The 12,172-nt window shown below is 47.1% G+C and overlaps 1 protein-coding gene across 4 annotated transcripts in view; it reads right to left on the reverse strand.

Annotated features, from left to right (window-relative positions):
* Nucleotides 1-230: 230 nt before the first annotated feature.
* Nucleotides 231-12,172, reverse strand: part of LOC147887637 (cilia- and flagella-associated protein 100-like) — a 251,901-nt gene continuing 239,959 nt past the window's right edge. For all 4 annotated transcript variants that reach the window (XM_087393883.1, XM_087393882.1, XM_087393881.1 and 1 more), the window contains one exon: nucleotides 231-419. In XM_087393883.1, coding sequence (XP_087250009.1) covers nucleotides 285-419 — 135 coding nt within the window. In that variant the 3' untranslated portion in view covers nucleotides 231-284. The remainder of the gene's footprint in view (nucleotides 420-12,172) is intronic.

The following is a 12,172-nucleotide window of genomic DNA, read 5'->3' on the forward strand; positions in this document are numbered from 1 at the left end:
CTAGTGTAGAGCAGGTTATCAGGGAGCTGATGTTTGAATAACAGTCTACAAGAGATCAATGGTCTATGGTGTGAAAGAATTAACAACCTACATACTTGAAGAAGCAGCTTGTTATATTACTGTGCTGACGGTGCCTACAGGCATGTAACACATTTTCCATAAAGATACAGTTTTGATGACTTGGGATTGAGTGCATTGTTTTGCAGGAGTTGGGATCGGGGGACGAGTTAGGGGACTGCTTTTCTGTTTATTACAATAAGACCACGAGGAATCTGTATAAGAATTTAAAAATCACGTTCAAGGAACTCAATGAGTTCCTTATCATCATCAGTTTTCACCTCTGCAACTAGCAGCTTCTTCTTCTTGAACAATTGTGATCGAAACATCACGGGTTTCCCTGTTTTCTTTGGTATAGGGGCCTGAAAGAACACACACAATAGCTTCACCCTTTATCTCCTTGATAAATGCATGTATTTTCAAAAAACCACAATGTGATAAGATCAGGATGGTTTTCATAGCAACATCTAGAATGGAAATAGACACAAATGCAATACATATTCCCTTTATGACATCTAAGAAAACAAATGCTACAAATAATAGCATTTTCTATAAAAAAGAAGCATTGCATGGGACTAGCTAATGACATCTATCAGCTATACTTATATCCCTGTATTAAAGCACCCACCCATACCATCCAACCCTGTCCCAGCCCCACCTCCCCATCTTTGAAAACCCCTCCTCACCATCCATGTACCCACAGTGTGTGCGCTGTACATTTCCAGATACACACAAAGAAAATCTATGACAAAGAAAAAGAATACAGTGAGCCATAGGAAAACGATAACCTATTTTGGAAAAAAACACATTTTTTTGTAGTTAATTTTTCCAACACTCCCTGTTGATGAATGATGGATTTGGATTGACAGCCACCGCAATGGAAAAGTTCCCTCGATTAATCCTTGCAAGAGATTGGGTTAGGGCATCTACCATCTCATTCTTTGTTGGACAATAAACTATTTCATTGCAGGAGCTCACGTATGAAGTGATATTTTTGCAAAGAAAATAACACATATGAAGTGATATTGTGCTTCTTTGTGTTTGATAAAAGAACGAAATATAGGATTTGGTCATTTAGTAGACAAAAGAGTCGGCCATTTCTGTCCAAGCCCAATATCATATATGATTTGGTCATTTAGTAGACGAAAGAGTTGGCCATTTCCGTCCAAGCCCAATATCATTTATGATTCTACTCAAGCACATAGCCTCACAAGTTGCATTTCTGGCTACTCTGTATTCAGTTCCATAGATGATGGGGCAATAATGCATTGTTTCTTGCTGTTGCATCTTATTAGTTTAGATCCAATACTACCTACGGAACCTGGAGTAAGGTGAAAGGCAGAAGCGATAAATCTGCCCATAAGTCCTGTAATCCCAACCCAAATAAATCCCAAAGGCAGTGCTGAGTGGATTTTAAAGCAAGTAAGCACTAAGGGTATGAGGGACCTGCCCCAAAAGTCTCCCTCCCTTTATTAACTGCAATCCTTCCATGAATAGACCACCACTCACGAAAAATTCAACCTTCAACGAGCTGCTGCTCCTCCCCGCTCCCTTGCTGCACCCTCTCCCTCAGCCCGTCCCTCCCTCTCTCCCTTGCCCTCAGCCCCTCCCTCTCCCTCAGCCGCCCCCTCCCTTCCCCTCCTCCCCTTCAGCCCGCCCCCTTCCTGCTCGCTTCCTCTCCTCTCAGCCTGCTCCCCCTCTCAGCCTGCTCCTCCGCCCCCTCCCCCTGCCTGCTCCCTCGCCCCCTCCCTGCTCCTCTGCCCCCTCCCTGCCTGCTCCCCCGCCCCCTCTCTGCCTCTCCGCCCCCTCCCTGCCTCTCAGCCTGCCCCCTGCTCCCCCGCCCCCTCCCTGCCTCTCCGCCCCCTCCCTGCCTGCTGCTCTCCCGCCCCCTCCCTGCCTCTCAGCCTGCCCCCTGCTCCCCCGCCCCCTCCCTGCCTCTTCGCCCCCTCCCTGCCTGCTCCCCCGCCCCCTCCCTGCCTCTCCACCCCCTCTCTGCCTCTCAGCCCGCCGCCCCCTCCTCTCCCTCTCCTCCCCCTTCCCTTCACTCCCCGCTCCCTCTCCTCCCCCTCTCTGCCCCTCCCTCTCTGCCCTCTCCCTGCCCCTCCCTCTCCTTCCTCTCCCTCTCCTTCCTCTCCCTCTCCCTCTCCTTCCTCTCCCTCTCCCTCTCCTTCCTCTCCTCTCCCTCTCAGCCCTCTCCCTCCCAGCCCGCCCTATTCCAGCTTCTCCTTCCTCTCCCTTTCCTATTCCTAGCCTGCCCCCTCCCTCCCTCTCAGCCTGCCCCTCTCCCCTTCAGCCTCTCAGCCTCTCCCCTTCACCCCTCCCCTTCTCTCCCCTTCCCCCTGCTCCCTCCTCGCCTCCTTTCCCTTTTTTCTGACCCCCTTCTCTCCTGCAGCTTTTTTTGGAGCGGAAGGAGCCTTTAATTTGTTAGAGTCGGCCTCCTCACCTCGATTGGCGATGGATACTCCGTCAGCCAATCCTACTCTACCTCCACCGGCCGCGAAAACTATTACCTTTTCTAAAGACGAGTTGCAGCGGCTCAAGAAGGATGTAGAGATTGAATGCTCTACCACATTGCTAGCACGCATCTTCGGGTCTCACCCCTCCAGATCCCAAGCCAGAGACTGGATGCTTGCGGCTCTCCCCCCAAACCTCACTCCACGATTGTTAGATGTTCGTCTTCTGGGACGAGGTTTTTTCCAGGTTGTTTTTGACACTCCAGAGGCTGCGAGCACTGTGCTCAAGGCTGAGTTTTTACACCTGGGACACAGGAAGATCTTCTTTGAAGCCTTTCATATTGGTTTCGACCCAGTGGAGGCAGATAAGAAAATCTTCTCGCTCTTCATCAGATTCCCCGGGCTTCCCCAGGTTTACCATCGACTTCTTTCTGTTATTGGGGAGCATTTTGGCGCAGTTGCTAAGATCCCACCCCTCCCTGGGTTGCCATTGACTGCAGCAGAGGAAACCAAGGCTGATGGGGTACCTAGAGTTAGGGTCCTTTGCAAGGATCCTAACCTCAAGATGGATCATGTTATGATCCATGATCCAGCGCCCGGATGGTTCCTTTTTTCGCCAGAGAGTAGAGATTTCAGGTAGACAGGATCAGTGCTGGATTTGCAGGACCTCTGGACACTTTGTCAGGGATTGCCCCAGGAAGAAGAAAAGGCCCAAGAAGCCCTCTGGTACAGCTACCGCCCCATGGCCTTGACAGGGGGGACAGGGGGGTGGTATAGGTCCAGCACTTGCTCCTCGGCCTCGACAGAGGTAGCCGCTGCCCTTTCTAGTATTAGCGACTTCTACCGCTCAGTTGCTTGTACCAGGAGACGAGATATTCTCAGACGTGAGATTGGTGTTCGCCAGCAGTTGGCAGCTTTGCAGAGGGAAGAGCAGAAACGGCCTTCAGATGCTTGGATTCAGGAGCGCCTTGCTGCAGCAAGGGCTCATCTGCAATTATTGCTTGATCAGAGAGCAGAGTATGCCTTTCATGCACGGGAGTCCTTCTGGATTCAGATGGGTGGTAGAGTCAATAAACACTTTTTCTCTACTCTTGGCCCTAGACATAGTAGAGAGAGTGTATCCCAGCTTATTGACTCACATGGGAGCAAGCTCAAAGCGGAATACATCATGAAATCATGAGGATAAATAAAGAAAACCCCTCAGAGTGAGGTGGAAAAAAGCCAAGGCTGAGGCTGAAAGTGCCATCTCAACCCTGTAGTAGTTTCAGAGAAGAAAGGAGAATCCTTCCATTCCCTGAAGAAAGAAGCCCTCCTAGCTGAGGCTGCATGGGAGTCCCCCTGCATACCCGTCCATACGGCCATCAGAGTGTGTACGACGTCTGTCCAGATACTAGCCAATGTGTGCGAAGGATGAACCTGAGTACCCTCCATAGCCTCTGTGCATCTGGCTCTCCAGATATGCCAGGATGCTATGCTCGGTGAGGATGATTTGGATGGGGGTAGCCAGGATTTTCAGTCACTTTGCCCATTCCCCATTTTTTATGACATGGGGCTCGGTGGCTTGGCTTTCTCTTACAGGACCTCAGGTTTTCTATGAGAGAGTTGGGCCATTTCGGTTTGACGTCATCGGATTGAATCCTGTTCGTTGGATGTGGTACCACACCTTCCTTTTACAGCTGTACATGCCTCTGTGGATACTTCTTGGGAGATTCTAGCGAGCATAGCATCCTGGCATATCTGGAAAGCCAGATGCACAGAGGCTTTGGAGGGTACTCAGGTTCATCCCTCGCACACATTGGCTAGTATCTGGACATATCTGGACAGACATCGTACATACTTTGATGGCCGTATGGACGGGTATGCAGGGAGACTCCCGTGCAGCCTCAGCTAGGAGGGATTCTTTCTTCAGGGAATGGAAGGATTCTCCTTTCTTCTCTGAAACTACTACAGGGTTGAGGTGGCACTTTCAGCCTCAGCCTTGGTTATTTTCCACCTCACTCTGAGGGGGTTTTTTATTTATCCTCATGATTTCATGATGTATTCCGCTTTGAGCTTGCTCTCGCGGGTTTTTTCTCTTACTTAATAGAAGTCTTTTTCTTGGGGAAAAAAAAAAAAAAGACCACCATTGTTTTCTATGAAAGGGCAGATTCTTCTTCACCCCTTATATTCTAGCCTTCTTTGAGGAAATGGATGGAGCTTCATCATGTCTGAGTCGGCCTTCCATCTTTGATTGTTGAATGGATTGATTCGCATTCAGCCAACCTCGACAGCTGCCGTGAGAACCTCCACATTTTCAAAAGACGAGTTGCTACTGCTCCACAAGGATGTGGAATTTGAGAGCTCCACCACCCCATTTGCACACATCAATGGTTCCCACCCTTCCACATCACATGCTAGGGACTCGATGCTGGCTCTCTTACCTATAGACCTTGCCCCCTGTTGGAAATCAGAGAAGCAAGCTAACTTTATTAATTTAGCATGGAATTGCAAGAGAAAGTGTTGTTCTATAACTGCATGAAATATCACTAGAAATGAAGACACAATAAAGAATCGATACGAAAAGATTGGAACGACCAATTACTTCATAAAAAGAGGCCACTACAACTAGTCACAAAACTGAAGTCGCCATAAACTGTCTCCTCAGGTCTACAGACCTTGTTGGAGCTCACGAAAAGAGGGGCAACAACAACTCAGAGACTCACACACACACACACCCAGACCTGCGCAGGTTGGTTCAAGAGAGATGCATGAGTCGAATACTCATGAACATCAAGTCGCCAAAGAACCCTTGAGACCACCAAGAGTCACGACCACGTTCTGCATGCAATCTGGAATTTCCACGTGGCTTGCCATGCATGGACAAGCCAATCATAACGTTTCCAAAGGTCCAATCATTGAACACCTGCCAAATCAGTCGACCAATAGTAATAGACAATTATAGAGTCCTCTCAAAACTGAGGACTGTCAACAAGTCTCCACATGAGGTTGACCTAGGATTCCAGTGAGGAATTCCTACAAACTCCACCTCAACCGAAATGGTGGGGAGAACCAAACGTTAAAAACTGTCTATAAAATACCAGACGACACAACTGCCTACAAAAGGACCAACACATAGAACACTCAAAGAGTCCACAAAGGACCAAGTCACTTCAAAACGTATAGTCTGCATCAATGAACCCTTTATCTCCTAGAGCTGCATTTTCTTCATTGTCTTCAACTGCTCTTTACCTTTCGATGGCTTCATTGCTTCATCTCGTTGTTTGGTGTAGCATTGTGCCTCCAAATGGCCCAGCTTCCAACAATAATTACGTTTTCTTTCCTTCCGAATATCTCTTGACTTCTTCTATCCTCTGTGGCATAAGCTTTTGCTGTCTCAAACATTGAGGAATTATCACGTTTCTCTTCACACATGAGCATACCTACACAATCCAAGAAGTCCATGTCATCATCCAAACGCAAGATATGCATTGTTTCTGCATACTGGGTAGAAGGTAGGCTCTTCAAAAGAATCGCTTTCTTATCTTCATCCTCCATGCATGCACCAAGTGCTTGCAATTGCTTGAGTAACAATTGCATCTGATTCAAAAAAATTCCTAGTGACTCCAACTCATCCATCTGTAGGTCAAACAAATCTTGCTTAGTGGCTGTGGAATGCTTCATATGAACTCCAAACAATGTCTTGAGAGTTTGCTAGTTCTCTGCTGCTGCTGCTGTCATAGTCATATCGAGGTGGTGAAAATATTCTGGTCCCAGAGCTCTTCCTAAATAGCCAATAGTTTTTTCATCTTTTTCCTCCCATGGTGGGATCTTAACGGCATCATGTGAGAGCTCCTTGGGTTTCTTCTCAGTTCCCGAAACAACTCCCCAGAGTCCTTTCTGCATAAACAGTAAGCAAATTCGCCAGTTGCCACGTTGGAAAGTTTCTTCCATTGAAGGTGACCACGATGCCACCAGCTTTTTCCTTAGGCAAAGTATCCATCTGCAAATCTCCAGGGATTCAGTTGTAGTTGGAAACAAGCCACTGCTAGCACCTCGAGTGACGTCCTGGCTTTTCTAAACCATCTACTTCTACGTGTCGTGGGGATTGAAGACACTTTGTGACTCAGAATCTTTAAAATGCACATCGTCTAGTCCTTCTATAGCATCAACTGCCTTCAACTTGGGTGCTCTGATACCACTTGTTGGAAATCAGAAATGCAAGTTAACTTTATTGATTTAGCATGGAATGCAAGAGAAAGTGTTGTTCTATAACTACATGAAATATCATTAGAAATGAAGACACAATAGAGAATCGATATGAAATGTATCTACAGACCTTGTTGGAGCTCACAAAAAGAAGGGCGACAACTCAGAGACTCACACATACACCCGGACCTGTGCTGGTCGGTTCAAGAGAGATGCATGAGTCGAATACTCGTGAATATCAAGTCACCAGAGAACCCTCGAGACCACCAAGAGTCACGACCACGTTTTGCATGCAATATGGAATTACCACGTGGCTTTCCATGCATGGACAAAAGCCAATCATAACGTTTGCAAAGAAGGTCCAATCATTGAACACCTATCATTCGACCAATAGTAATAGACAATTATAGAGTCCTCTCAAACCTAGAACTGTCAACAAGTCTCCACATGAGGTTGACCTAGGATTCCAGTGAGGAATTCCTACACCCCTATCTTTCCGATACTTGATTATTGGACGGGGTTTCTTTCAGGTGGCCTTTGATTCTCCTAGGGCCACGAGCATAGTGCTCAAGGCCAGCCCTTTGCGCTTGGTTCTAGAAGGATCTTTCTTACACCCTCCACTTTGGGTTTCACCTCTATAGAGGAGGACAAATGGGTTACATCACTCTTCATCAGATTCCCCGGTCTTCCATAGGTTTATCAATGACTCCTTTGCCACGAGTGGGGATAACCTTGGGCTGCTCATAGAGATCCCCCCTCCCCGGTTACCCTCTTCCGCAATGGAGGCGATTACATATGATGGGGTTCCCAAAGTTAGGGTCATTGTATCTAACCGTAACATTTCAAATGAACATATTATGCTCCAGCGTTCGGATGGCTAACTTTGTGGCAAAGAGTAGAGTTGGCACACTCATCCACCACTTGCAGATCAGGAGACCCCTTCTCTCATCCCGGACCTAGCCCTAGTCGCAAATAATGATATCCTAGTTCAGGTTGCCACTAGTGATGCCCCTGATCCAGCTCAACAAAGTGTAGCCAGTGTTGTCCTTGACTGAGGTTTAGAAGACAAGTGATGATGCTCATTCAGATCTTTTTGCACAAACTGGTCTCTCCAACAAGCAGCCCCCTTCTACTTCCGTTCCGCAAACCTCCATCATCGATCGAGGGATGTGGCTCCTACCTCTGTTGAGAGAGCAGCTTAGGATGCCTTCCTTTTCCATTCCAATGGCAGGGATACTTGGACACATGATGCCTTTCACACTTTGCCTCATTCTCTCCTATTTTCGTAGTCAAATAGGGAATGTCAAATACCATCCATGTGCGCATTGAAAGATTTTATGTTGATGATTAGGCATTACATAGAGGTTATTTAGTATGCATTGAACCAAGAACGTCCACCTCAGATCACTTTCTAGTGGTTTTGATGGTCTATGAGCCCCGCATGAGAGACTACTTTGCCAATATCAAGATTCTAGATGCTTTTATGCAGAGGACTGCCTCACAAAGGCAAATTTACAGCTTTAAGTATCTCATCTGCTTCACATGTGGCAGCAACCATTCGTGGTATTAGTGATTTCTATCATTCTATAACTAGTATCAAGAGATAGGAGATTCTTAGACATGAGGTTCACCTCCGATAGAACTTATCAACCCTGCAAAGGAAAGAGCAGAAGAGGCCTACAGATAATTGGATTCAGGACTGCCTTACCGTAGCAAAGACTCAGCAACATGTTCTTTTGGATATGTCTTTCATGAACGGCAAGATGTGCAACTTTCCCTGTCAAATATAGTTGCAGCCCTCTCAGATATTAGTGACTTTTATCATTGAGTTTCTTGTATTAGGAGAGGTGAGATCCTCAGGCGAGAGATAGGTATCCACTAGCAATTGGCTGCTCTTTAGAGGGACGTGCAGAAGAGGCCTGCGGATGCTTGGGTTTAGGAGAACCTTGCTGCAGCAAGGTCTCAGCAGCAGTCACTGTTAGATAAGAGAGTAGAGTATGCCTTTCATGCTAGAGAGTCATTTTGGACTCGGACGGGAGGTAGCATCAACAACAAACAATTCTTCTCTACTCTTGGCCCCAAACATAGTAAGGAGAGCATTTTATAGCTTGTTGACTCGGACAGAGTTTTATAGACACATCCAGATGCAGTCTTGCAGGTAGCCACACATTTCTATGCCTCCCTTCTTACATTAGATCCTGACACACAGGCTAGAGATGATGCTCGAGTTGCTATTTGGCAGCACTTACCTATGTTGGACATGAGATATAATAGTCTCACTTGATGCACCCTTCACCAATAGAGTTCAGGACTGCTCTATTTGCCCTTCACAAGGGCAAGTGCCTTGGCTCAGATGGGCTTACTTTATTCCATTTTGGCATCAGATTGGGGACCACATTACCTCAGCCCTGCAGGGTGTTTGGGACTCGGGTGAGATGCCAGACTCACTTATGGAGGACCTCATTCATCTTATCCCAAAAGGGGGTTGCAAGAATTTAGTGTGTCAGTGGAGACCAACTTGGGGACCAGTGGCATGGTTATCTCTTACTGGCCCTCAAGTGTGTTTCGAGGGACATGACTCAGACTCAGCCTTCATTATACGACGACACTCTGTGGAGTCTTGTTCTTGTTGATGTCGTTTCACGGATTGTATCACTCAACTTAAGAGACCAGTAAGGAATTTTATATGGAGTGGACTTGATGGCACAGAAGATGTTACAACGAGGGTGGCTTGGAAATCTTTGATTCTCCCCACTTCGAAAGGGGGTCTAAATATAATAGATCCAAATTTACAGTGCAGCCCACAGCCAGGTGCTTGTTTCAGATTTCCAGGTCAGTCCGTCAGGGATGCCCCCTTGCTCCTCTTCTTTTTTTGTTCATGGCTGAAGCTATGGTGGGGTAAGGGGTGAGAGATTACAGATTTCCAGATTAGTTCGTCAGGGATGCCCCCTTGCTCCTTTTATTTTTTTGTTCGTGGCTGAAGCTATAAGTATCTATATTAGATCTCAAGCTGACATCTTTGGGCTAAGACTTCCCATCAGACGGGAAGAGGAGTTACTTGACAGTGAGTTGACAGATGGCATGGCAGTTTACGTGGATGCCACACCACAAACGCTCACTTCTTTTAGGACAGCATTGGATTTATTTTGCTTGGCGGTGGGGCGCAGATAATTGGCATAAATCCAATGGCTTTTGGATCAATGACAAGGACACTCCAAATTGGGGCTTGACATAGGTTTCACTTGGGTTCAGAGGGGTGTGCTAGCCAGATATTTGGGCTGCTAGGTCGGCTTGGATATTTCCTCCACGTAGCAGTGTGCTCCCGTGTTGGAGAGCATCAGCAGGAAGCTCCTTTTTTGGGGCTCAATCAAGCTGGACCTTCCCTCTAAAGTTGTGGTGGTCAACCAGATCCTCTTGGCCACGGCCTGGTTTGTTTGTTCTTGCTGGTGCCGTTCTAGGGATTGCATCATTTAGCTCAGGAGACTAATCAAAAATTTTCTTTGGAGTGGGCTGATGGCACAACAAATGTTTTAGCCAGGGTGGCTTGGGAGACTCTCATCCTCCCTACACAAGGAAGGAGGTCTCAATATTATTAATCCAAATTTACAGTGCAGAGCTTTACTCTGCAAGATGGTGATGCGGGGACTTATGCCAGGGCAGGAGTCGTGGAAGGAATTTTTTATTAGCAACATACATACTTGCACACCTTCTTCAGGAGGAGACTGGATGGGCAGTATTAGATGGATCTTCACCGCAGCACACCTCAGGTCTCCTTCGTCCCCTCTCATGGTTGCCATCCTGAAAGCATGAGCCAACTTCAGGAGCACTCTTCGGAGGATTCCCCCTTCCTCTTGTGAAGAGATTGATAGGCAACTGGTCAAGTGGAATGACAGTATACTCGATGATCTTGACAGACCACTTGGTGCTTCACTCTACATGCAGTGGTCCACATGGGAGAGGGGACCTGCCTCATCTCTGGGGTCATGGAAAGCTTTCCGGAGGCTTCTAGAGGAGACTACATCTCAGTTGACATGACATCTCAAAGGGAGTGTAGGGAGGATCTTGCAGATTGAGGCAACCCTTCCAGTGGATTGGGTAGACACAGATGATATGCCTCACTTGCTCCACTTGGGCAGGTGCTTTTACGAGAGGGGGTATTCCTCTTCAGGTTTTGGCCTTTCGAGATACACATGGAGATGCCTTCGTTTTTTATGTGCATGATGGTGGCAGATTGTTCAGGTCCACAGAGGACATCTTGCTTGAGTCTACCTTTCAGCCTATCAGGGTTGTAGGTCTTTTGGAGCAGGGATCAGATTCAAAGTGGTTCCTTGACCTAGACCCCTGGCTTCTCTCCACTGGATCTTGGAGACTTTGGCTCTACGGGGGAGTTTCCATTAGGTATTTGCAATGGGACCCTGGGGAGTGGAAGTGGATTGATGCAGGGCATCGAGAGAAGAGCATCTCCTTCTTTCGCTACATAGCCAGTAATGCCAAGAGATTCCAGCTCAGTAGAAGAGGTTGGAGACCTTCCAGAGTTCCTCATTGGGAGGCATTTGATATCACTGCGGATTTACAGAGGTGCTTCTGGAGGAGACTCTGGAAATCCCACAGGAATAGAAAGATCACTCTTTTCTTTTGGCTTTCTATCCATGGTGGAATTTGCAGTGAACCTTTGGAGATCCAGATTCGGAGCCGCCTACTTGCCCTCGTTGCCTCTCTGCTTTGGAGACGATTCAGCATTGCTTATGGGAGTGCAAACAGGCGAGGATGATTTGGATGGGGGTAGCCAGGATTTTCAGTCACTTTGTGCACTCCCCATTCTTTATGACATGGGGCTCAGTGGCTTGGCTTTCTCTTACTGGGCCTCAGGTCTTTCATGAGAGACATGACTCTTCTCGGGCCATTTCGATTCGATGTCATCAGGTTGAGTCCTTTTCTTTGGATGTGGTACTTCCTTTTGCAGCAGTACATGCCTCTGTGGATACCTCTTGGGAGATACTAGCAAGCATAGCAGCCTGGCATATCTGGAGAGCCAGATGCACAGAGGCATTGGAGGGAACTCAAGTTCATCAATCGCACACATTGGCTAGTATCTGGACAGACACCATGCATACTTTGATGGCTGTATGGACAAGCATGCACGGAGACTCCCATGCAGCCTCAGCTAGGAGGGCTTCTTTCTTCAGGGAATGGAAGGATTCTCCTTTCTTCTCTGAGACTCTTACAGGGTTGAGGTGGCACTTTCAGCCTCAGCCTTGGTTGTTTTCCACCTCATTTTGAGGGGGTTTATTTATCCTCATGGTTACATGATGTATTCCTTTTTGAGCTTGCTCTAGCGGGTTTTTTCTCTAACTTATTAGAAGTCTCTTTCTTGGAAAAAAAAAAAAAAAGGGATGAGATATGGAAACTCAAAATTTGTCATTCATAAAACTGTGGATTTCTTCATATGATCTAACAATCATGCAAAAATGCTCCCA

Source organism: Dipteris shenzhenensis, chromosome 22 (assembly GCF_047967505.1).
Source record: "Dipteris shenzhenensis isolate YYH24624 ecotype China chromosome 22, Dip_SZ_1.0, whole genome shotgun sequence".
In the NCBI taxonomy this organism is placed as follows: Eukaryota; Viridiplantae; Streptophyta; class Polypodiopsida; order Gleicheniales; family Dipteridaceae; genus Dipteris; species Dipteris shenzhenensis.